The 27,289-nt window shown below is 35.6% G+C and overlaps 1 protein-coding gene across 3 annotated transcripts in view; it reads right to left on the bottom strand.

The window, feature by feature from the left end:
- The window catches only part of LOC111504686 (kin of IRRE-like protein 1), an 833,154-nt gene that overhangs the window by 11,443 nt on the left and 794,422 nt on the right, over positions 1–27,289 (bottom strand). For all 3 annotated transcript variants that reach the window (XM_074182261.1, XM_074182260.1, XM_074182262.1), the window contains exons 11-12: positions 25,772–25,805; positions 8,864–8,990 (exon numbers count right to left, since the gene is read on the bottom strand). In XM_074182261.1, the coding sequence (XP_074038362.1) occupies positions 8,864–8,990; positions 25,772–25,805 (161 nt within the window). The remainder of the gene's footprint in view (positions 1–8,863; positions 8,991–25,771; positions 25,806–27,289) is intronic.

Raw genomic sequence — 27,289 nt, 5'->3', positions numbered from 1 at the left:
TATTTTCTGATTCATGACAGAAATCATGATTATAAAAAAACTAATTAATATTCAAAATAGAATTCATCCAATAAAATCACTATAAATATGAGTTTTCTGTTTTCCACACAGAGAAATTGAGCAAAATGATGAGAAAATAGATAAAACTATATCTTCAAACAAATTATAAGTTAGTGTATAACGATTATCAGTTATAACTATCCAACTACCTCTTCTGAGTATAATACTTCAAAGTCATTTATTCATTTTGTTGTTTTTTCAAATAAACTGATTTTTTGGATGGAAGTTATGATGTTATTGATGTTTTCCGAAGTCGAAAGTTATCAATCTACATATCCTTTGCATTGATATATTCATTTTATCTTCATTCAAATATTTTCCCATTCAATTCTACCAATTCATTTTCATTTCGAATATTTTTTCGGGTATTCATCGGTTTGAATTAAACTGTTTATCAACTAATAATTCAAAATATTATTAATGAAGAAAAGATAATTGAAACTTTCTGTGGTTTTTACCACTTTTATTCATCATTAAGAAGAAAAGAGAATTGGAACTTTCTATGTTTTTACCACATTTATTTGTTAATAACGTTACTGCACTTACAAATAAAAGTGGTAAAAACATTGGAAATTTCAATTCTCTTTTATACATTATTATTTCCTACCACGAAGTAACGGCTCCATCCGTCAATTCATCAAAATATTCTTCTTCCAAATTCTTGTAAAATCAATGAAAAAATCGTGAACGAGAACAATTCCAAATTTTGACTGAAATATTTACCAAAGAGGTAATTTTCACCACTGTTGATATCATTCATTTAATCGAATAGTGATATTGATTTATGCAATCATTAATTAGATATAATAAGACCAGAATTGAGTGCTTGAGTTTATGGAAAAATTTGAGTTCGTCATTTCATTAAAATTTTAGTTTCGAAAAAGAAAAAAAAAACTTTGTGCTGATGTCTCGAGTGAATGATAAAATTTATGTTGGTTTATTATCTGATGAATACGTTATGTGAAATTCATTACTACACTTCAGTTTATTGTCTGTTGATTTTAGAGTGGGTGATGATTTTTTGATTATCTTTAAATTTTCAGTCTATAAATTCTCACATCACTATATCATTTTATGCAACAAAAGTTCATGCAAGTTATGTTCAAAACACAAGTCAATATAATTAGATTTTCATGAACTGTATTCAGAATATACAATGGAAAACATTATAATCCTTATAATCATGAAGAGACCATCAATCTTACAAGGAAGTGGATACTTCGTTCGAATCAAACCTTGAATCTTAAAATTGGTAACGAGTTTGAAAACACAAATTATTTATATATACCTACTCTATTTATTCACAATATTGTGTTCGCTGAGCTTTAGCAGACTCATAACAAAAAAACTTTTGATACATATATATTTGTATTCAACAAAATTTCAGTGATTTATGGGATATGTCAGAGACCTAATCGTTTTTCAAGAACATGAGATACTGAACTTCTTGTGTTATCGTGGTGGAAATATAACTATTTCATAAATATCAGACATAGTAGATACTCAATAAAAATAAAAAAATACTAATATAATAAAAAAAACTATCTGATATGATTGATGTTTTTTAAACAGTTATATTTTCAAATCTATAATCTCAAATCGATTGATTTTCAAGGAAAATTGACCCTGTTACCCAACTAACAATCACTAAACCAGTTAATACGAAAATTCATTTTCATGGGAAAAGAAAATCACCGTTTCATTCTTTAATCGAGTTCTTGAGGAGCTCGGGTGATCGTCACCATTATATTTTTTTCAAATATGACTCTCCCATTTTTTGCTATTCAAAATTCATTGGTTACTGCTAATATAGGGAGTTCTAGATATTTTTTTACATGTTGATCTGAAAATTGTGAAAAACCCGTAACGATTTCTGGTTTACCTGAACCACCCCCACTGAATTAACAAAAAAAAAAAACGAAAATCTAGTGGCTTCAAAAAACAAAATGGGAAAACTCTGGATACAAAACATGAAATGAATGCTCGCGCACATAGTGCCGAAAAACATTTCCCATCAAGCGTCAATAATTGTTCTGAAACTTTCACATCCCGAATGATTCTCTTCGGAAAATCTCGCCCGACATTTTCTGATTATTTCTCGATAGAAGACAGCTGTAAATTCAATTGGTTATTTGTTTAGGACTCTCGGGACTTTAAAACGGAGACTTTCCTTCTGATGGATTTGACAGACTTAGGAGCCGCCGATTGGTGGAAACGTTTCGTTTCAAATTCGATCAATCATACCTAGAGTCGGATTGAAGTATGGAAATTGCTCGGTTTAGGAAAATACGTCATTTATCAGGATGGATGGGGTTATTTCTTCTCCGTTCGCATTCCAGAGAATTGCCAATGTATATGTTTGCATTCTGTAAAAGTGACATTGGCAATATTCAGATGGAATGAATATCAGAGGATTTATTGAGAATAAACCAGAAATTTTCGATACATTTAAAGGAGGTGAGCAGATGCAGATAACTGTCAGCCGTCAGGATGATCTCATTAGCTGAGAAATAGGGTGCCATTCTGGAAGTTTTTGTACTCGAAAGTATATACATACAATCACATGAATGAGCGAGGGGCGATTTTGTAGATGGTTCAAGAAGATAAGTCTTACAAAAATCCATATTCTGAGAGGTTTCGTTTATTGTAAAAAAAGGTTTTGATTATTCTCATGAATTTCATTATACATTTCATATTGAAGCAATCAAGTAAGAACTTGGTGCACAACATTTTTTATCAATGTTTATGAAACATAGGATGTTTATGAAATATAGGATTCAATCTTTTTCAACTTATTCTGTGTTCGAACAATCCTTTCTTTTGCTCGAAATTCGCGGAATCAAAGAACGAAAAAGTTCAGTTTACATCGTAGGCTGAATGTATATGAACATAGATGTAACTTTTCAATCTTTTCTTATGACATACTCATTGAAATCACAATAACTTAGTTCAGTTGATAATATTTATGTGACTATTCAGCCTGAAGATCCATATATAGCTTTTGTGTACTTTTTATATGATAAACTCATTAGAATCCCGATATTCCAGCTTAGTTGATAATATTTGTTTGTGAGACATATAAAATCCATAGATTGAAGGTTTTTTCTATCCCTTTCGTGAAATAAATAGAATAAACTCATCAAATGCATTTCATATCCTCATCATCTTCACTAGAAAACATTTGCGCCCCCCCTCAATAAATTCCTGGTTGCGCTCCTGACAGGCTCCGTATGGAGCTTTTTCTGAGTATTGTCACCCCAAATATATGTTTGATAATGAATCAACAATTTGAACTTGAAAGATTCTGATATATAGGAAGCGCATAACAAAGTTTCGAAAAATAATGAACGCTTTACCAAAATAAACGTTTACTTTAATGAAACTAGTATTTTTTTTCGATTACCTTCAATCTATTCGAAATGTTTTCAACTAATGAACACATTCCTGTTTTATAGATTTCGACTGAGCTTAGTAAAGTTTGTTATAATGGGTGACATTTTTGCTATTTGCTTCATCAGTGCAGATTTGTCAGTGTCACAAAAAGATTCCTAACATGTGGCAATGCTGAAAATGCTCAGTGGAGTTTGCTATTCCACCATGAATAGACTAACAAACGAAAAAAGCTTGAAAATCATTGAATTTCATTATCAAAATTCGGCTGTGTGAAAAATGTTTTTCATAAATTACGTCTATTTCATGGTCGTCATGATCGACCCTCCGAACAGGCTATTCAAGCTATTATGAACAAATTTCGCACTGTGGACACTCCATTCGTCATAAATCTACCAAACCGTATGCGAAGAGTGCATACTGAGGAGAATATTGCTGCTGTATCGGCCAGTGCCAATGGACGATATGTCAATTCGTCGTCTTTGTCAACAAGTGTGGTTATGTTATTCGAACAACTGGGGAATTTTACGTGAGGACCATACAAAATACAGCTGCTGCAAAAACTGAAGGCAGATGACGTACCACTACGTCGCTTGTTTGAGCAATGGGCCTCAGGAAAGTTGGATGTAGATCTATTTTTCCATCGAAAAATTATGTTCAGCGACGAAGCTCATTTTTGGCTCAATATGTACGTCAACAAACCGAATTGCTGATTTTGGTGTGGATAGCAGCCATAGACAATTCAAGAACTGCCTATGCATTGTTTGGTGCGGTTTCTTGGGCGGTAGTTTCATCGGACCATATTTCGTCAAGAATGATTTTTTTCCCAAAACGAAATAATACAACTTGGTTGACTTGTGATTTCAACAAGACGATGCCACATGCCACACGGGACACGATATTATGAACGAATTCAGAGGCTAGTGTGATGATCAATTAATCTTACGTTTTGGAGTAGTCTACTGGGCGCCGAGATCATGCAAATTGATCCCAAAAAAATAGACAAATTTTTGTGCTGATACTTGAAGTCTTCCGTGTACGGATACAAGCCAACCACAATTCCAGACCTGGTGGACAACAGTACAGCTGGCATTGGTATGATACTGGCCGAAATGCTGGAAACAGTATGTCGAAATTGCAATACGCATATATACAGACGGCTCAAAAATCAAAGAAGGCTCAGGATGTGGAGTGTCGTCCAGATCACTTAGCCTGAGGATTGAGTGGGGAATGAGAAAAATACCAGCGTGGTTCAAACAGAACTGGCTGGTATCTCAATCGCTACAAAAGGAATAACCAGGAAAGGAATTTCTGGTAAAAACATAACAATCTGCACTGATAGCAGACAAGTTCTATTAGCCTTGAACACACAATGTGGTACCTCAAGGCTTGTACTACTAGAGTGCCACCAAGATTTAGCCAAAGCCTCGGTGAATAATAACATTATCCTGAGGTGGGTGAAAATATACAACTGGAGTAAAGTTACCCGCATTGCCGACTCTTTAGTGGAGGAAGCGGCTGGACTTAGAATTTTAGGATCCAGTGGCACCTACGGCCTGATGAATTCGACAATTGCGAGATGAGATGGAATCAAAGGATACAATTTTGCCAGGATCACCGTGGGCGACCCTGGGAAGCTGTCGCCGAAGAAATATCTGGCGATGACCAGGAGAAATCTACGCTCAACAGTAGGATTTCTGACTGGCCACTGTGAACTAAAGAAACACCTCCATAATATGAGGCTAGTAGACACACCTCTATGCAGGATGTGTGAAAAGGAAAATGAAACAGTCAGGCATGTCCTATGCGAGAGTCCGGAGTTATCGTGAATAAGAGAGTGTGTGTTCGGCGAGTTTTGGCCTACACGTGTCGATATAAAGGAGATATCTCCTAGTGACCTGTCCAACTTTCTGGAAAGGACAGGATAGACGATTACCTAGGAGGACAACTCCTCGGGAAGGTCATATCTGGCATGAGTGCTGTGTGCCTACACTCATTCTCCCTACTCTACAGATACAAATGTATTAATTCATCGCCTCAAAGATATATTCTATCCACCTTCCCAAATTTTCTTTTTTTTTTCTAATCCCATGACCTAAACGATTGAATCCGCTACTAACTGAATGAACAAAATATGCCATATTGGGAGTAAGGGAATCAGTTAACTTGAACTTGATATATCGCGTTATAATTTGACTAATTAATGTTAGCTAGCTTAATAATTGGGTTAATGAATGGCAATTACCATGACAATGTCGGAAGCGAGTGACATTTGAGGGATAGGGGCAAATAGCTTCTGATTGTGGAGCATACTGGTTATCATGTCGAACATTGACCACGGAATCCAAATTTGACCGTATATCTTCCCACTCCAGAGATATTAATTTCGATTTGGTTTCACCACCGAATATATTTTATTCATTTGAGGACAAGAATAAACCTGAAAATTTCAGAAATATCCAAAATTTTTCATGAGAATAATCCACTACAATATTTTTGAGAAAAAAACCTATTTCATTTCCAGAAAAAGATTTCACCATTGATAACTATACTGGTATAAAGTAGCAGCAATCTATATTTCGTGAAATCCATCCAAAATTTTGAATAATCAGTGATTGTCGTAACCAGAACGGGGAAGAAGTATTTTCCTAACAATTTCCACTCTTGTTCGACGATGAATGTGAACCGGCAAATGTCCCGAGAAGCCACATATAATTACGATGTTGAAGTACGATATAGATTTTTTGACTCTGTGAATGACCAATGAGCTGAATGACATTGAATATATTTCGTTTCTGAATTGCGCAAAATAATTATCATTGCTATCCTCGTGAGAATGAAAACAATATGTTCATGTTTCTTACTGTTTTTTGGGTTTATAACATTCCACATTCCACAATCCGCAATATGAATAAAGCGGAAGCAAAAGGAAATTTGATCAGTGTAACAGAGGCAAACTGAAAAATTCATCCAGAAGAGTTACTATGGAAAGTAAACTACTATAGAACACAATTATTCAGCAGTATTAATTTTGTCTACAAATCATATAATCAAGCACATATTAGCACATATTTTAAAGTTCATAGTGTGAAGTTAAGATAACGCATAAACTGGTCGATATTCAACTTTTTACCTTACTTTCTCATCTTCAGCCAATCAAAACGAATCTAGTTTAGGAATTCAATTGATGAGTTATGACTGGTCTTATTGAGAATCACTGTTTCGTACCCCTCGCCTTAGTTAGCAATTGCAACCAGTACAATCTATTTCCATAGAGGTGTTTCAAATTCACTTATTCAAGATTCTTTGAGTTTTCTTATTTGTCTTAAGGTTCTTTGCTAACAATTTTTGTTTCACTTCATTTCATTAAGTGGATTTTGAATGGATTTTAAAATATACTCCGGTATTTTCCATGAGCTCTATGTTTGTCTGTCCTTTGTGTATTCACGATGTTCATTTTCTCTTGCATCAGGAAGTCTTAATAATTTTCACCTACGTAATTTTTTCGTGGAACATAAATAATTTTTTTAAATAAGCTTGAAACAATAACGAACGAATTAAAAAAATATTATTAACTCTTCAGTTCGATGTCCTTTAAAAGCGTGTTTCTCAGTTTTTTAAAACTATATTTATTTTTTACTTTCCAGTTCCATATGCTATAAAAGCGTGGCGTATTTATTTTTCACTTTTTAGTCCGATTTATTGTCGAAATTTTTTTTTTTCAAGTTCTAGTCACTAGTATTATAAATCATTCATAGACGGCGCACGAATGTAAAATTCCTCTCAAACAACATAATGAAGTTTGAGGTCTCAAATTCTATAGTAATACTGAGATGCAGTAAGTCTCCAACGGATGGCTATGCGGATAGTTGTAAAAAATATTTTTTCAGTGAATAATTTTATTTTTCAAGTCAATCTTTTGATTTGATATGTATGTCAAGCACCTCAATTCCAATTTTTCGATTTTTTGAAATATTTAAGTAACTGAATTTTTCAGGGGTACAATTTACGATGAAGTTTTCATTGTTGAAATCCATATTCTGGTTTGCTTTCAAATAATAGAATAAGATTTCAAAATGTATCATCCGTTTCGTTCACAACTTTTTTCTGTACTAAATCATGGGTAATTGAAAATATTTAAATATCTAAATATTTTATCTGCAGTAAAACATTTCGCTAACACCTATAATTCTTGAAATATGTTTTTATTTTGATTTTCTTTTGAACAACCTATCGAGGAGGTTATTTACAGCGCCATCTGCCAGCGAATAAATCAAGAAATATCAAGGAAATTACGTACAGTTCCATCTGGCCGCGAATAGATCAAGCAATAATTGATACTGACGTACAGCGCCATCTGCTCAGAAATAGATCAAGAAGTATCAAGGAGGTCAGGTATAGCGCCATCTGCCCGCGAATAGATCAAGCAATGATGCCGATAATTCTGTCGATACAGATCCCGAGCTTGAGAGTTACAAGCAAACAATCATACATACAAACAAACATACATACATATAGGTGAAGCTGATGTAAAGCGTGTGACAATGAGAATATTCGAAGGGTCTGTATATATTCGTCTAGCAGGTATCTCAACCAATTATAAGGTGATGTATCGTATCTGGTTATCATCGCTGAGGTGAGAGGTTGGAAACGGTTAGAAATCTAGTTGTGCGTTTGAGATGCGTAAACGATGAAAAGAGTTCGTGACTGTCCACTAACAACTTTCATCAGGAAGTACCATTGGGAAAAATATGTGGCTTCAATAAATTCGCAAGTGTTGACAACTACATATATACCAGTAGGTAACGGAAACCCCAAATCTTCCTTTTGTGCAGCTGGCAAATGATTCGAAGATAATTAGTGCACTAACACAATGTGTACTACATGAGTTTCTCGATGGTTATGAGCTCGAATCCCACTTCGCCGGCTGATCTACTGCGCATTCAATATTTAGAGGCACCGCTAGATTTGCCAAGCATAACATGTGAATATGTATATTCATGTAGCCTGTCGAATCTAACTTCTAGAAATTTCATTCAAGGTATTTTTACAAAACTTTAAGTTTTTCAGTTGATTTATCAATTTGTGGAAGGTTATAAACCCCAAAAAACAGTAAGAAATATCAACTCCTTCACAGAAATTACCTTTCAAAGAATAATATGTTCATATGTCGGTGGTTCTTTTCGATATCGTGAGTTGATTCTTTTCAAACAGAAATAATTCGTAGAATTGCTGACAGCGGGGTTCGAAAAAAATCATTGGAATGGTAATTGTTTCAGAACAACGATTAACATTTGTACTCAATGACCGTGGCGGGTCGGCCGTTGCCTAAGAGGGGCACTCCCCGCCGTGGCCCGAGGGTGCAGTGCTACACTCTAGTGGGGGGTTGCAGCACCATAGCGGCGAGACGTACCTTCATGGCCTCCGGGCTGCCTCCGTGATGCTGCGGATTGTGCATGTTTCGGGGCGTCGTTGTGTAGATGGCGTCAGCAGGAATGCCACCGGGACCGGTAGCTGTCTTTTCTATGTCGATTTTTTGCCTGGAAATGCGGATCGAATTAGTAAGTGAAATGTGATGGAACTAGCTGATACTTAATGATGATAATGATTATATCGTTTATTGTTCAACAGTTTCCCATTTACAGAGCGAAATTGAAGAATTTCAACAGTGGGTCATGTAGAGAAAAAAACATAAATGGGAGATTGAAACATTCAAGAACAATATAGAAATCATAACATATAGAAATTATGACAACTTTAGTTATGATTTATTTCAATACGACTTATCGAGAATACCATTTTTTCATCTCTTATACCTAAATAATGTCGATGACAAAGTTTCATTTCTGGTTGATAGTATTATCAGATTATTAGATTTCCGTTTCATGCTCCGTTAGTGACCAAAAAATTTACCAAACCCCCTGCACCATGGTTAACTGAAAATGTTGAAAGGATTATGAAAACTAGAGACAGGGCTCTTAATAAACGTAAGACAGATTGGGATTATTATAAACAGTTAAGAAATTACATGAATCAGGGAATAACGAGGAAAAAAAGGCTTTTTTTCAATCACAAATTAAATCACTCATCTGATAAAGAACGTTGGTTAATTCTTAGGAAGAATCACTTGGAAATACCTCAAGAAATTAATAATTTTTTCATAAATTCTTCACCTGAGACGGATAATTCTACAACCCTTTCGAATTTCTACAAAAATAATCCCCTTATGAACTCGGAATTCAAATTTAAAGCTGTTGACCAGTTAATTGTTCATGAAATGATAGATTCAATAAAAAGTAATTCTACAGGAAGCGATGTAATGAGCTTGAAAATGATCAAACTGTGTTGTCCTCGAATGATAATAATAATAATATATTTATTTACCAAAGAATTAATACATACATTTTCAATTCATTATTGAGGAACTCGAGTAAACAAACACAGAGAAAATCTACAAAGGCTAACCTGCGCGTGGATCACTAAGGTTATTATACAATGAATTCTAAAATAAGTAACTAGTTATTTGTAAATATATAGTAAATTTATAAAATATTGGATAAAATATCGGAAAGCAATTAAATGAATAAATAAAATATATGAAATAATTTCACGCTAGTAAACAAACAAACACAATCACATACTAAAATACTAATGAGGAAAAAATGAAGAAAATCGATAATACTAATTGAAGCACAGTCACATATAAAGTGTCACCATTAAAGTGCGCACCATATGGGAAACTTTTTTTCGAAAAGTTTCAATGAAGTTCAACTTCGGCACTTGTTTGTGCTTTAAATTTAACTTAAAATGATGCGGCCAACTGCGACCCACTGACGTTCAGTGTTTGTCAAATTCAACTTTTTTTTTGAAAAAAAAAAATTTAACAGAAAGTTACTTGAAAAAGTTGTGTCTACGGCAATTTTATATCCATATGCCAAATTTTATGCAACTAGGATGAAGTTAACGTTTTGCTTATTTTTGACAGATATCCCCTTTATTTTAAAAAACAAGTTCGATTAATTGTCAACAATTTATGTACTTTGCTAATGCATGTGAACGCATCAATATTGGTATCAATGCATTTGTAGCTTCATTTTCAAACCATGGTCTACAAATTAATGCTATTAAGTCAAATATTTTAGTCTTTGGCCCAAAAAAAATAGAAATATTGTAAAAAATCTTGTGGAAATTAAAATTGGACAAAATATACTCGAAGTGGTTGATTGTGCTAACCTAGGAGTCATTATAGATGAGAATCTTCGTTTTGAAAAACATGTGAATGAACTAATTCGCAGAGCATATGAACATTTGAAATTGATATACAGTAGTAGACAATATTTATCAAGAAAAATCAAATCAATACTTTGCGAGAGCTTGGTTTTGTCCAATTTTAATTTCCTAGATTGTCTGTATGGTCCGAATCTCACAGTTTTCTATAAAAAGAAAATACAAAAAATATAGAATTCTTGCTTGAGATTGATTTTCGGTATTCGGTACCCATACTTTGAAATATATAAACTGGTTGAATATGGATAATCGGATGTTGCTCCACTCTGCAAGCTTATATTATAGTATAACTGAAACTAAAACACCAGAATATCTATATAATAAAATCAAATTCCGAACTGACGTACATACATTGAATTTGGGGTTTAAAGGGCTTTCAACACCCCCAATGCACAAAACACAACAATATGTAAGATCCTACATTTATCAGATCCCAAAAATTTACAATGAAATTCCGAATAGTTTGAAAGAGATAGATGGAGATGAGTTTAAAGAGAATTTGAAAATAATTTTATTGAAGAAGCAGAACAACCCTCGATGATAATGTTAAGAATGTTTTTTTTAATTTATTTACTTTTTCGTTATATGGCGCGTTATGAGGTTGGGTGGAAGAGCAGCTCAATTGAATAGTCAAATAATATTGTCATATCATTTTTTTTTCTAGCTGAACTCCGCCTATTATGCCAACAATTGGCATTTCAAGATAAAGTCGCTATTATTATTATTATTATTATTATTATATACATTGATTCATAGGTATGCACGAGACTCATTTTTGATTTCACATATACCCGTCTTGTTCAAAAAATAAGGTGATTGTTCAAATTTCGTGGGTTACTTACTTTCATTCGATTTGCGATTGTTTGATTTTTTATATTGAAACACGCATCACAAATATTTATTACAGTTTCAGCTGTTTAGCACGTTTAGTTAGTTGGCAAAAGGCATAAAAAAGAACTGTTTTGCATATTCGGCGTTTTCTGCTATCGAAAATAATGGATCAAAGAATGTGCATCATATTTTGTAGAAGAAAAGGAATTGGATGCTCGGAAACACTTACTTGTTGACAGTGGCATACGGTGATTGTACTCTGAAGTTACAAAAATGTTTACAAGTGGATTCTGTAAAAATATGAGCACAGAATCTGCTCTGTGTGATTTTCAAAAAAGTCTTGTAGACAATTTTGATAAGGGAAAATATGCCCTGGGTCTTTTCATTGAGTTTTCAACAGCTTTCGACTTAGTAAATCATAGGCTTTTATGTAGTAAGTTAGAATCGTATGTAGTTAGGGGGATACCGCTTAAATTATTTAAATCATATTCAAATGGCAGAAGTCAGGTTGTTAGACTGAATGAAGTTCTGAGTAGTTACCGTGAAAGAAATTGAGGTGTATCTTAAGGATCTGTATTGGGACCTTCATTTTTCAATATATTTGTAAATGATATAATCAATCTAATGGAAGGAAACCATGATATAAAAATGATGTGTTATGCAGACGATATCAATTTACTAATTTTTGAAAGAAGCATAGACATGCTACTGAGTAGAACTGAGAGGATTTATGAAGATATTATTCAGTGGTCTGAAAAGAATTGTTTGTTACTGAATCCTAACAAAACAGTCACAGTATTTTTATGGGCGCTCCAAACAAAGATCACCTATGTTTTTCAAAAATACAGGAGAACAAATAACTTGTGGTGATGAGGTGAAACTTTTGGGAGTTATTTTCGACAAACATACGAATGGGCAAGTCATATAGAATTATTGTCTAATAAACTGAGGAGTAGTTGCTACAGCATAAAGTATATGAAAGACCACTGCAGTAAAAATGTCTTGCTAACGCTGTACTTTGCACATTTCCACTCCCTCATGAAGTATGTTATACAATACTCACGTTATTGTGAGATTTTCACTGACCAGTTTACAAAATCGCGACACGTTTTCCACTATGAAATAATTTCTTCAAGTGTGTACCGACAAACCGGTTCTTCATGTAGCTTAATCACCCAGTTAAGCGGTTCCCGCAATGAATTACCAAAGAACCCTTCGCTTGAGACGGTTTCAGACCCAAAAAACACACTCAGGAAGTATCTGAATTTGATCTTAGCAGCTTTGAACAGAAGTCTACAGGTTTCTAATCATACAGTTCCTGAAATATACGGTCTACTATATATTCACAAACCTGGCAAGTCGGTGCGACTAATTGCCTCCGCCTGATTGGCTGACCAAACAATTAGGAAACTCCCCCAGTTCCATAATTGATTTCAATTGTCGTTGATTCACATGATTTCATAAGGATATAAAGTTGCGAGGAGGAGGGAGTTTAGTACATCATTTGATGTATCCTCGTTAAGTCCAAATATCGTCATACCAAAAACTTTTGAATATTTGAGGGATCTGCTGAGGTCAATCGTCTTAGCGGAGAAGTAGTTGAAAACTACACACAATCAACGAAAAGGAGTAGGAGGAGTTATATTACTTTCCAAAGACTTCGATCCGATATGTAGATGATGTATTTGCGTTTTTTGACACGAATAATGAAAGGTAGGGGTTAGGTTAGGTCCAAAGTAAGTAGGTCTATCCGACCCTTCACCGCAAACCGTAAGGGTTTATTGTGGCTCACACCTATTCACATTCGATGAAATAAACCCAGCTTCTTAACGAAGCCGATTAGTTTGTATGGTGAGTGGTCTTTCAGTTCAGATGGTAAGAGTACAGCTCTGTCGAACTCTAAAAACCTAATTTAGCCCCTAGTGGGGCAGGCACAAAGTATGTGCTCTGCTGTTTCAACATTTTCTGAACAGAGGATGCACACACTGTCATCCGACAGTCCGAGTGTCTGCATTTGATGGTTCAAATGACAGTAACCTGTGAGAAGGCCTGTTAGACATGGTAGTCCATCCCAACTGTAGTCCAACAACTGTTTAGTATTGAGCTTCGATGGGTAGATAACCGTCTTGGAGTGAGCCAGTCCTGGAAGATTCTGCCAGTAGAGGACTTCATCCCAACTCTCAACAACAGATTTTCGAATCTTAGGTTTACACATAAAATTGAAATTAACGAGGATTTACCATCCGTAGAATTTGATGTTTACAGAAAGAATACCAGTTCTTTCATATACATTCTTCACACCACTGTCTGTAACACAAAATAACAATTCTGAACTTTCTTATCCATAGGTTTGACAGGTTCTCCTTGAGTAAAGAAATTGGGGTATTGAAAAAATCAAGAACGTAGCTGAAAGCAATGGATAATGGACGTATATTTAGGGAGAATCTTCGTTAATTGAATACAAATCTTTGAGAACGACTTTGATCACGCCATTACTGTCAACAGCGAGCACTCTGAGTCGATGATTACCAACTTCTTTTGGCCTGAATTGGATGATCTGGACACTAACGACATGTAGTTTCAACAGGACTGCGCTACTTGCCACATAGCTCATGTCACATTGGATATTCTACACGAGTGATATCAGGGCGTGGAGATGATGTGAACTGGCCTCCGAGATCGTGCAATTTGAAGCCGTTAGATTTTTTCTTGTGTATTTTCTTGAGTCGCAGGAATATGCGAATGAGCTACAAACCACAGTGATCTTCCAAGCCAACATAACCTATGCCATCGGTCAAATTCAGCCTGAATCATGCGCCACGATAATGGAAAATTGGATATTTCGGATGCGTTCCACTCAGAGAAGTCATGGCGGATATTTGAGAGATGTTATGTTCCACACATAATTGCATCAATAGGTCTTTCAAACGAATGAAAAATAGCGATACTAATTCTTTGAGTTGGAAATGAAAAGGCTCTTTTGTCATCTGCAGAGTTCAGCACAATTTCTTCATTTTTTTTTTCAAAAAATCAGTGGCATGATATTCAAAAACACCAAGGATTTTGATTGCATTTGAATTGAATTCCATTCAATTGATTTTCCATTTGTATATTCACGAGGAGAAAAATCATAATAAACACCAGAAGTCTTTCAACAACGGTTTTTTTGATAATGCAAATACATTTCAATAAAGACCTCAATACGAAACATTGGAAACAGAATAAAAAATCTCTTCGCAGACAAAACAAATCCAATAATTACACAAAATAAATCACACTCCACAAATCTATACGATTTTCTGTCCGATTTGCTTTCGGCACTGATTGTTCTCTCTTTACAGGATTCTCCTTAGATGCCAACACATCCATATTTATTCGAAACTCGTACCCTGAGTGCTTTCATTTTAGACTTTCTCTTTCCTTTCGTTATCGTGTTCACTTCTTGTTGGAAAATCTAGAGCTGATGTCGTTTTTTCCAGGGCTTCATTTTCCGCTTCAAATCCCAAAATGCATCTGAAATTAGTTGTCACCACTTTTATGTTTACTTCCCTAGTTTCAGTTGGAATCTGCCTAATTAGTTAGATTGTTTTTTGACTGGTGCTTCAGATGTCGTAAGACATGAATTATGTTTCAATATTTCCAAGAAACTGTTTGACGGAATATATTAGATATTGGTACACGCACGATAACAAGTAAATTTGATTCATCTAGTAATGGAAAATAATTCGAGGCACGCTGATCAAAAGGTGACGAACTAGGTAAGTATAATTTTTTTCATTTTGTCGATGTGTTATTCTCTTCAACTTATGTTTTTTTTTTAAATTGTATAAACCCAAGAGCGAACTGAAATAGTGGATTTGTACTGCGAACATGGAAAATCTGCAATACAAATCGCTCGTGTCTTCAAAGAAAACGAAGAAACTTGGTAACATCAATGTTGTTGTTCTGGCCACGATGGCTTCATAGAAAAATCGTAGTTTTTGACAGAGTTGTCCCAAGGATCTCCTGTGATCTTCTGTGGTCGCTCCTGATGGATAGTATGCTTGATGCCCTAGACAGAAGAAAAGTAAATCTACAAGCTTATGCAGATGACCTTGTCATCTTGGCAAGGTCCACGTCGTGAAGGATAGCTTGTGATATTCTTCAAAGCACGATGGACACTGTTCACAGTGGTGCCTGAGGGAGCAGATGCCTGTCAACCCCATCAAATCTGTGATAATTCCCTTCAGCAGGGGGAAAACATTGGATGATCTAACGCCACTTTCCCTCAATGGTGAAGTCATCCCATTTGGAACGGAGGTGAAATATCTTGGCATTGTCTTTCATAAAAGACGCACCTGAAACGCTCACTTGGAAGATGTTTTACACAAAGCCAGACAGTCTCTATGGACATGTCAAAGGATTTGTAGGTCCCAAAGAAATCATTGGATTTATGTGATGATTGTCAGATCAATGATCACTGATGGTGCAATTGCCTGGTGGCCGAAGACTATACAGAAAACAGCCCAGGCGAAGCTCTCTGGCTTACAGAGTTAGGCTTGCCTGGCCATCAGTGGTGCCATTAGTACCACACCATCAGTGGCCATAGCTCCTCTCCACATTTTTCTGGAGAGAGAGGCTAGATGGAATCCATATAGACTTGTGCACATTGCCAATCGCACAAATCACTTTAATGCAGAGTGCAACAGACATTTGGTTGACACTGGAAGTCACAGCATTCTGGAAATGACTTCTGCCTTCAACTGTTAACTACGAACTGCCTTAAAAAATTCCCGAGTAAATAGGACCGGATCCTCCAGGTGAAGGAGCAGATAGTTTTTGGTTCACAGATATGGATCAAAAACACCTTCCGGTTCCGGTGCAGGTGTTTTCAGTCGCAGACCCAAGATAGAGATACCAACCTGCCTAGGAACCTATGCGACTGTATTTTATGAGCGAAAATTTACGCTATTGAATTGTGTGCGGAGGGAATAGAAGAAACCAACCTCATACATGAGTCACTAAAAATATTCTCAGACAGTCAAGCGGTGTTGGAAGCTCTTGGATTCTAACGAGCAACGTTCAAATAGGTAGCAAACTGCCAAAAACGACTCTTCTCGATAGGAAGATTTAACAGATTGTCTCTAGTCTGAATTCCTGGCCATACTGACCTGCAAATCAATGGGGCTTCTGAGTCCCTTGCAAAGGGGGGTGCTGCAAGCAGCTTTATCGGATCAGAACCTGTAATTTGCATCGCTTTAGGCTTTGCCAAACAAAGATTGAACACCTGAATGGCAAAAAGATTTATGGACTTCTGGCAGAAGTTTCCAGGATTGGCTTACTCCAAGGCTTTTATTCACCTTTCGAAGCTTGATAAAAAACAGTTGATGGACTATAGTAGGGATGAACTACGATGTCTAACAGGCCTTCTTACAGGCCACTGTCATTTGAGTCATTATTTGCAGGGACTTTGACTGTCGGAAGACAGTGTGTGTCGCCTCTGTTTGGAAAATGATGAAACAGCAGAGCGCATACTTTGTGCCCCACTGGAAAGCGAATCAGATTTTTAGAGTTCGGCAGAGCTGACCTGAAAGACCACTCATCATACAAAAAAAATCGACTTCGTTAAGAAGCTGGGTTATTTGGTGTGAGCTGCAATAAACCCTTGCGGGTTGCGGTGGAGAGTCGAATAGACCCACTCACTTTGGACTCAACCTAACCCCACCTAAGGATCATGACCGAGTCGTACAACCGTTATCAGAATTCTTCATCGACGCAAATTCCACATTTACAATCAAACTGATCTTTCTCTTAAAGATGATCATTTGGTGATCGAAACACTTGTCGAGGTGTCTAAATAACAGTTTGGTGTTGGGAAAAACTTCAGTAATATTCAGTATTCTTCCAGTTACTTCTGGTGAATCAGTGGTACACCCGAGATTGTAAGCATACTGATGTATGGCTACAGTATCTCACTGAATCATTGAAAGACCTTTCAAATGAGGTGACCGTTGGATATCACTTTCATTTGAAATTTACGACATATGGATTGTTGTGGAAAGTTTAATTTCTACGCAGAAATATGAGAACTGAAGTTGATCTGTTTCAGGATTCTTCATAGACCTTTGGGTCAAATATCTTATTCAGAGTGATTCATTTCAACTGGAATTCAGTGTATACTACAAAGACAATTACACCGTTATATCGAGAATTGAAAACCTCTATTCGTTCTATAACTCCCGGGATATGGAAATGGGAAAAATAGAAAAATGCGATAAAGTGAAGTTCGTTAAGAATAGGTCCAACTTCGCAGTGTGGAGGTCTTCGTCCTGGAAGTCCGGAGTTATTGTTTCCCTCCCCTTCATTTCCGACTCGAACAATTCATCCGGAACACCGAGCAATACAAATTTATTTTATGTCCAGGTAGTAAAGTTTGTTCTGTATGGCCTTCCGTAACGTACGTTTTCCCTAAATGAAATTTCCCTTGAGCTCGTGTGTGCAAATAATGTTCGGGGTATGGGAATGGTACGTGGCGTAAAACTAAATCATCTTCGGCGAATCTCTACTGCGAAATGATGAAATACGGGACTTTCATGGGCGAGAAAATTGTTTCAAAGTTGATTTACTTCTGACGCGGAGTTAGCGTCTCGTGAGAAATGGTCTGGATGATTGCTCGTCGAACGAAATATGGGGCAACAATTACCGAATGATCAAATATGAATGGAGTTGCGACGTTGTGTAAGTAGCACTCAAGCGCGGTTTTGTTATTAGGAAAAATCACAAAAGGCATGATGGGTGGATGAGATTGAGTTCCATTGAAAACATCTTGAGGGATTTAAGCTATCTAGTATACATCTCGAACTGCCCGATGGTCAGACCAACCATCTGAAAGCATTTTTTGCTATGTCCATAGAGTTATGGACATAGTTTTCATAGCCAGCAATCAAATTTACATATTTGTATGAATAACGATCAACATAATACCCAACGAGCCACACAACATATACAAAATACTGTGTTTCATCTGCTCTAGAATGGCTTGCGCTAGCTGTCCACAAATCAGATCCAGCCTCTCACTTTTTCAAACATCAACTTGAAAACGAACAGGACAGCATAATGAGCTTCAAAAATACCAAAACCATTGTAACCCACGAAGTCCCCAAGGCCAGAATAGCGAATCTATCGAAATTGAAAAACGTCTCAACAGTCTCAACAAACGAGACGATCCACAAAAATACCACTTACGTGAAGATCAATACTGTCCTGCTGCATATCTTCAACCCAACTAGCAATTTCGTATTTTATAATAGTTGCGGAAACGTTTCGGAGAAACAAATTATAAAACTGCATTCCTCCCAGAAATATTTTTGTGTTTATGAAACTGCTATAAATAGGAAATTGGAGTATAGGTACTAGGACAGTTCCAAATCAAAACACCGTGTTATTTCTTATGTAGGTTCATTCTGACAATTTTGGATGCTGCGACCAATCAGAGCGCTCCAAATTGTCATGTGACCCAGCCGCATCGTCGCGAGTGTGATTGTTTATAAGTTTGTTGGCAACATTTTTGCTAATAAACGACACTTTAGTGACTCTTATAATATAAATTACTTATTTTCATCACATATTGCCTTTTTTATGATAAATATCTGTTGTCTAATGCTAAATACATGGTGAATATTAGACATAACCTATATGTCGTTATGCCGATGAAATATTGTTGATATTTAATTTACCGTGCGTTCAAAGGAAATGACGGGTAAGTTTTTGATGTCAGAATGTATCTTTTAACCAGCTTCAATAATTGACCAAATATTTGATTATTCCGGCCTATATTTTCACGTGATAGTTTTGTCTTTTCGAAGCTGGATTTGACTCATTTTATCTACGTTTTCAGTATATATTTTCACCATAGTTCCGTCGTCATGGATAAATAATAACCAACTCCTATGGCCAAAAATTGATGCTGATAAGCTAATACAAATCCACAATTCTATACCCGAAGCCAGTTGATTTACAATGTATAAACTAAAACGAAGTCATTTGATGACCTACCAAATTGCTGAAGAAGAACTATTAGAACGAATGCTGAAGAATGACGATACAAAACAAGAAAACATTATAAATTCTGTGCAACACAAAAAGCAAGCAGGGTTATTTTCATTCCAACAGGTTGTCACAACCTGCCTTTTTGTGCTCGTACCTTTGGATCAGTTTTTTCTTGGTTTGGATGATATAGAATTTGTTGCAGTCCAAGCATTGTATGCTGAACCTAACGATGGTAATACCGTGAATTAGGTTCAGAAGGTTGTGAGTTCGACCCCAACTCAGAATAGATACACTTTTCTCGAGAGAATTCATCTAGTTGAAGATGGGGTATTTCTGCAACGTCACATGGCTGAAGAACTGCGAATATCCATAATGCTCCCTAGGTGGCTTGGCGAGTTATTAACATTGGCTACCCAGGATACCAGGTTATTGACCGATGTAGTCGATGCCGATGACACAAAAATGAATACCGTGAACAAACCAAGTATTTCTACAATAATTTTAGAAAAAACAGCAAAACACATTCTGATCCAATGAATGAAAATCGTTCAACTCTGTAGTTCCCCATAAAAATAATGTAATCCGTAACGACGATACAAAGCGTCACAAATCCATGCATAATATATCGAGGATATAAAGGCCGAAAAAGAGCAAATAAAGGCAAAGTGGTACGAAAAGGACCAGAGACTTCGAGTCGAGAGCTCCGCATCGTGATGGGACCGCAGCATGGCAGGAAGCCATAAATACGGCGTAATTCCGGAAGTAATTAATAAATCATCGCAATCGGCCCTAATTACTGACAATCACTTATCGATTGATGTGATGGCCAGAACACGATCGACAGTGAGGTAACTTGTGTGTGAAATGCGGGATGGACTGTGGAAATCTGTTTGGAGATTGAACGTTATTCTGAGTTGTCTGTTCGCATAAATGCCTCTACTCAACAACTCTGGGTCGCTGGGTCATGATCTGTCGGTTGGTTAGCTCGAGTGGTTTGTTTTTCATATTCAGTCAACCTCTATGTGGAGGTCCAACTGTCGGATTCCAGATTATCACTGTTACTGTCCGACTCGTGGCTGGAATCGCATGTGAAATGTTAGACCTCATTAACCCACAGCTGGCACAAGTTTCAAATTCTGAGAGTTGTCATTCATGAGGAGACGATAGTATGAAACAGATTTGAACAGGGAACATAATTTGAACGTATTTCCGTTCGAATAATCGGTGAACTGTGGAGAGTATTCGTGTATATCGAGTGGTCCAACGAAAAGTATGCACCTTGCTTTTCTCCTTTTTTTGTAACTTAACGCAAAAATGCTCGGACAGGTCAATTTTGCTTTTGAGGGGGACACATTTCAGATGTGTATTTTTCTACCTGTGCCTTCAACCCCCTAGCGAGGGTGAGTAACAACCCTAAAATTTTGAATGGAAAGTGGGGTCGAGTGATATATCATTTGAAAGGGTACAAAATTATCTTTCTAATGATACCTAATTTGTTGTATTTACTTGAATAGTTATAAGAATAGCAAGAACATTTACTCGATATTTTTGGTGTTGATGAAAATTCGGAAAAAACGGCATTTTTATCACTACTACATTCCTCAATTTCTCTCGTGCGTTTTTTGGTTCAAATAACAACAGCAGATAAGTGTACGAAAAGAATTTAGGCAAACGTCCATTGATTCAGCTCGGTTGCTTTTGAAATCATTTCAACTTTACTGTAAAAATGGTTTATTCCATTCCTGAACGAGTTGAAATTGTTAAACTTTATTATCAACATAATAGTTGTGCTGGACTTACTGGTCGCCTCTTCAATAACGGTCATCCCGGGATAAATGTGAATTATTCGCACGTTGCCAAGTTAGTCCAAAAGTTTGTCGATACCGGATCTGTCTGTAATGAATGAATGAATGAATGGCGAAACGCTCATCTTTGCACTCCAACATATTTTTGTTTCCTGGATCCCACGGTTGGATAATAAAAGACGACCGATGAATTTAAATGGTGTAAAGGTACCACAAACTGCTCTGGATGTGATCAAAACTTGTTCAAATATCGGACAAAATATCAACAATGACGGTGTGTATTTCTTAACAATTTGAATTTGTTGAGGAATAACATTAATTTATATCCAATTTTTTCAGATAACAAAGAAACTTCTCCTGATTCGGACATTTATTGGAGTGATGATTCTTCAGAAGGAGATGATTCTTCAGAGAACAGTAGTGATGAGGAAAGATGAGAGAGAAGAATGAGGAGAAGAAGAAGAAAAGATATTTTCCCAAATTTTTTTTAATAATATATGTTTGTATTAAATATTTTCTATGACAATAAACCTACAAAATCAACTATATAGTGCAATGATGGAGTTTTCAATGATAACCTTACCATTTTTTTCATTCAATAAAATACAATTTTAATTTTCCATCACCACTTAACTGCATTGTTTTCCAATTTTGATTTATTAACAGTTCTATGAAAGTTATAAAAATTGAACTATCTTTTCACATCCTAAATATCTTTAAATTACATCTATTCATAAGTATGAATTTCATTTTAAATGTACCGCTGGTAAAGAACACGTGATTAACAACCAATGAGAACGTAGAAGACAAGTGTAGCTACTATGGTGATCGGTGCTTTCACTAACGCCACCAACTACGCGCAACCTATCTCTTTCTATTTGAAATAAAATTTATTTTCATGTTTGCCGGAAATTAAACCCCAAAAAAACTGTCTGGCTTTTTGTAATTACCTTTCTAAATATTTGATTAGGTAGCTGTTGAAATTTCATAATGAATCAAACATTTCATTTTGTTGAAGAAAAAAAATTTGAGGGAAATTAATTATATGTAAACCCTCTCCAAAGTGTCTGCCATCTTAAATTTCAATTAAAAATCAACTAAGCCTTCGATTAAAGTTTGTTGGCCTGTGAATCAAAAATTGGCTTATATTTTTTTACACCTATCCATTATGCGCAATATCTAGTGTTCCGGGCAGGGTCAGGCAAACACAGGTATTCGTACTTCTTATTACATAGATACTAGCCTTACAAAATATCAGGGTGCATCAAACACTTCATGAAACATGCGTCACTGACTCTTGGACTATAAATAGTCAGTTTTCGAGGGAATTAGTCCAGTCATCACCCGAAGATGATTGTTGGTTCTAACAATCGAAACGTTGTGAAGTAACTTGACTTAAAATCTATTGATGATCATTTCATTTCAATTTTTATTTTCAGCTATTCATTTCAATTTTCGATGTCATTTGTTCTTTAAGAAATTCAAATTATATATCAAATCAATCAATGGACATTCAAACTAACAAAATTCATCATGAAACATAGTCAACCACCTTCGAACGAACGTTTTCAGTCATCGCTCTGATTTATCTTTTTATTGTTCGTACTCAGTTATCTTTCAGTTTCGAATTATTTTCCCCTTTAATTAGCATGTATGTTGGGAAAATGAAATCATCATTATTGTTGTAATGATTATGAACACAGTTTTTTTCGAAAGTTCACTCACAAACAAAGGCATTATAATCGTAGTTGACAATGAAGTTGTTCCCTTCAAAGTAAATCCCATCAATTCTAAAATTGTATTCATCTGAAACAATTCTGATGGAATGAATTCGAGGTGGATTCAGAATACAGGAAATTATGTTACAAACGCTAGGTTGGAAATTCCCGAACCGCATTCGGAAATGTTTATCTCTATGTTTGTTCCTTTTGTTTCAATGGAGCCTCCAGTTTCGGAACGAGAATATTTGTCTGTTATTGTGGCAGTTGCAGAAATTTAAATAAAATGATATTTCATGCAGCTTCAAAGAAAAGTAATGTATTTGATAGTGAGTATGGAAGTATACTGATTATTATCAATATTTTGGATTACAAAATTTTAATAAAATCATGCAGTCACTCGACTGAAGAGTTTGGATCCTTTCTTGATTTTCATTCATTTCACAATCATATTTCAATCATCAAAACTGTGGGAAAATATCTGTTCACTTGAAGAAGTCGACTAACTTGAGAGCAAAATAATGAAAAAACGTGTGATAATCTTCTTCGAGTTTGGAAAAATCTTGCAAAAGTGTCTCCACCAGATGTTATCCAATGATTTTCATAGAACTAACTGGATATGATTGCAACAATCATTAGGACAACACGGACAATCAGTATTCAATTGACCAGAATCATCTCGATTTGAACTGAACAAATTTTTTGATGTTTCATACTAGAGTACGAAGCAAAGAGCCAATTTCAATAGCTCCAAACTACGTCGACGGTTTTGAAACCAACAAATTCATTTGAATCTTTCTCCGAAGAATGCTAGAGTGGAACACACAAGTACATCACCATCCCAAGCGATTCTTTCCATCCAGACAGTCATAAATTAGCAGCCTACAATTCATTGTTGCACAGAGCATTCTCACTGCCTTCGTCTGCTCAGAATCTAGCTAGGGAAATTGATATAATCACACAGATAGGTCATAATAACGGTTTCAACGCAGATACTATCCAGAGATAGTATCCAGATACACTTACAGATCAATATACCCTCAGGTCAAATAACCAGAAATCAAGAACTGGGTAACTTCAACATATTTTTGAAAAAGAACAGGGATAATTGCGAGTTTCTTCAGAAAAAACAATGTGAAAGTGGTATTCAGACCACATGCCACTCATTTCCTTTCCAATGCCAAAGATAAGGTGGAAAAGTTGGAGAAATCTGGAGTTCATAAGCTTAAGTGTCCGGAGTGTAATAGTGTTTATGTGGGACAATGTGGCCGAAATTTCCAAAAACGGTATGTGAACATGAAAGGTCCTTCATACTAGGCAAAAATGATTCGAATGATTCGTTTTCAAACCACTCCTTGGCATGCAACCACATGTTTCCGAATCTAAACGATACGGAAATTTTGCACTATGCAAGGAAGGGTTACAAACTCAATATCTTAGAATCCTTGAAAATTCACAAGAATAAACAGGTTCAACCTGTTAAATGATCAAATCGATTTAGTTCACTCACCGGTTTTCAAATTGGCACATTCGCATTGTAAACTGTAAATTCAGGTACTCAATCAAGCCAAGTACCTCTATCAGTACTACAGGGGTGGTATATAAGGGCTAATGTAATGAACCATTGTTAGTTCCTTGTATAAGTTTGAAAATGTCCGTATAGGACGAAGCTGCAGTAACGTTAGTTACAAATAGAAGTGGTAAAAACATAGAAAGTTCCATTTCTCTTTTCTTCTTATTGATCTAATAAACCAAATTGGATACATGCAAAAAGTTCTCAACATCAATAGTCATGAATTTTTTACTTTGCTGAAATCTAATACCGTCTTTGTTACGACATACTATGATAAAAGAAGGTTTCGGCTTCCGACTTTCCCATCTTCATACATAAAAATGTGGAAATCTTTCAAAGAAAGGAAGGAAGCAATAAATTTCGAAATAGTAATTTGGTGGAGAAGTGACGATAAGGCAAGTGTCTTACGACGAAACATCAGATGTTCACAAGTGAGGATGACAGTGTTTCATGTAGTTGATATTTTACCTCTTTCATTCATTGTATTGTGTAGCAATCCTGTGAATGATATCTGATTAAATCCAATCCCATAACGAATATTCAGATGAATTGAAATGGATATATTTTTGGGAGTATTGTTGTTACTTGTGATTCAATTTTTATATGAAAGTAACTGTTTCGGGAGGGTTTTTCTTTTAGTTTGTGTCTGAAAGTTCCTTCTTTGGATGATTTGCAGTTACTTTCTTGAAATCGATTGCTTTCTTCCTCATTTTGGAAGATTGTCACTTTTTTTGTATGAAGCCAATATTTTTTTGCCAAAAATTATTCTCTCCTAAAACAATACCTCTTCCAATTTGAACTATGGTGAAATTGAAACTAATTGATACAGCTTATTGTATGATTTCCACTATAAAGTGAAATGGTGATCCCAGAGTGATTTTATCCCTTCAGAAGTAACCCTTTGATGTACATTATATTACAATTCCATTTGGAACGACACCGCTGTAAATAAACCACGTAATAGTAGCAAAACCCATTTCAATTAATCAGTCGATTGCTGCATCGGTTAAGCTATTATGAAATTGAGGTTGATTAGAAATGTTGGTTAATGGACATTATAATTAAACCATTATACTCACCCATCTATTTCTGATGGTTTGAAGTCGCCCTTTCCTGTAAAAGTAGGAAATAATATTAAACCTCTCATGTGCCAAATGTAGATTATTTGATTTTTATGAGAATAAATGTCAAATGAATTGACCAGTTTTTCGGAGTCAACCAAAACAAAATTAATTTTTTCAAAACTAAAATCAAATAGAAGGGATAACAATTGATGCTTTTCATATTTTAAAACTTTTTTAGTATTCCAAAGCTCATTCATTTCAACATTCTCACCCTTTCTTGTGAGAATTTTCATGAATACAGATCTGGAATATCTGATAAAATTTTATTTACAAGACCATAAATAGAAATTAAACTTTTACGCCATGATTTGAAATAATCCGATTAGGATCATCTGAAATGGAAAAGACTGGGACTTTCATAAAAAATGTTCGACGTGGGTTTTCATGAATAATTTTTCAAACGCAATAAAACTTGAAAGCGCTTCTCCGAACTGCGATTAGATGATTTAGGTATTCTAAAAATGGATAGATGATGATCAAAGAATGTACCTCACTCAATGAGGTACTCTTATGAGTATTTATGATGAACTATTGGTTTCCCGAGGCTTTGTCCGCGGAGAATTTGATTTGTGACATTTAGTTTCGTGACAGACCATTTTGAACAAATCGTTACGATATATTTTTATCAACCCAAAAACTTCAGGTTCCAACTTCAAAACTGACGAAATTCAATAAAATCTTCAAACCCCTATTTTACCCCTGTGGGTGTAAATTCCTGATTCCCTCTCTTGATACTAATTTACGCTATACAAAGGACCAACCTGCATAATTCAAGATTCTAGGTTCAATAGCTTGGGCTGTACATTATTATAAGAGCGTATTTCACCAGTTCAGAATTCCATTTTCTAATATAATATAAATTGATTTGAAATTCCTAAAAGAAATCAAAGAAATTATTCGAAAAATAAACGAAAAACTGAAACTACAAAAAATAACATGCAAGCAACAACCAGAAAATAAAAAAATTGGAAAGTTAATACAAGCTGAAAATTAAAAAAATCTTATTAGCAAGAACTGAAACTAGAAATTAAAAGATTCCAAACCAAGTTACGTCACGAAATTTCGATTGTTAGTATCCACAATCATCTTCGGGTGACAACTGGACTTATTCCTCCGAGATCTGACTATTTATAGGTGATTCGAGTGCTTTCACCTATCCCCTCTTCCCTCTTTCCGATTCATATTTCCATATGTTACGTATCTCGACGCTAGCTTGGCAAAACTAGTGTTCCTTCTTGTGGATGATTTCAGCTTGAGCCTACTTGATGTTATGTTGATGAGTCCAAACATGCTCTGCTATTCCTGATTGCTGGTTTCTCCTCGCTGTGTGTGTTTCTTGTGCTCAGCAATGCAAACTTTCAATGGCCTCTTAGTATCTCCGATGTATGATTCTCCACACTTGCAGGGTATCAAATGCAATTCTTGGAATCGCAGTCCGCGTTTGGTGGCCTGGTTTTCAAGAGGCTGCTACGG

The sequence above is a fragment of the Leptinotarsa decemlineata genome, unplaced genomic scaffold, assembly GCF_025532065.1.
Source record: "Leptinotarsa decemlineata unplaced genomic scaffold, Ldec_3_MD MMD2_tig00026328_RagTag_RagTag, whole genome shotgun sequence".
In the NCBI taxonomy this organism is placed as follows: Eukaryota; Metazoa; Arthropoda; class Insecta; order Coleoptera; family Chrysomelidae; genus Leptinotarsa; species Leptinotarsa decemlineata.
Note: the sequence above shows the minus strand (reverse complement) of the source record. Positions and strands in the feature narration are given on the sequence as shown.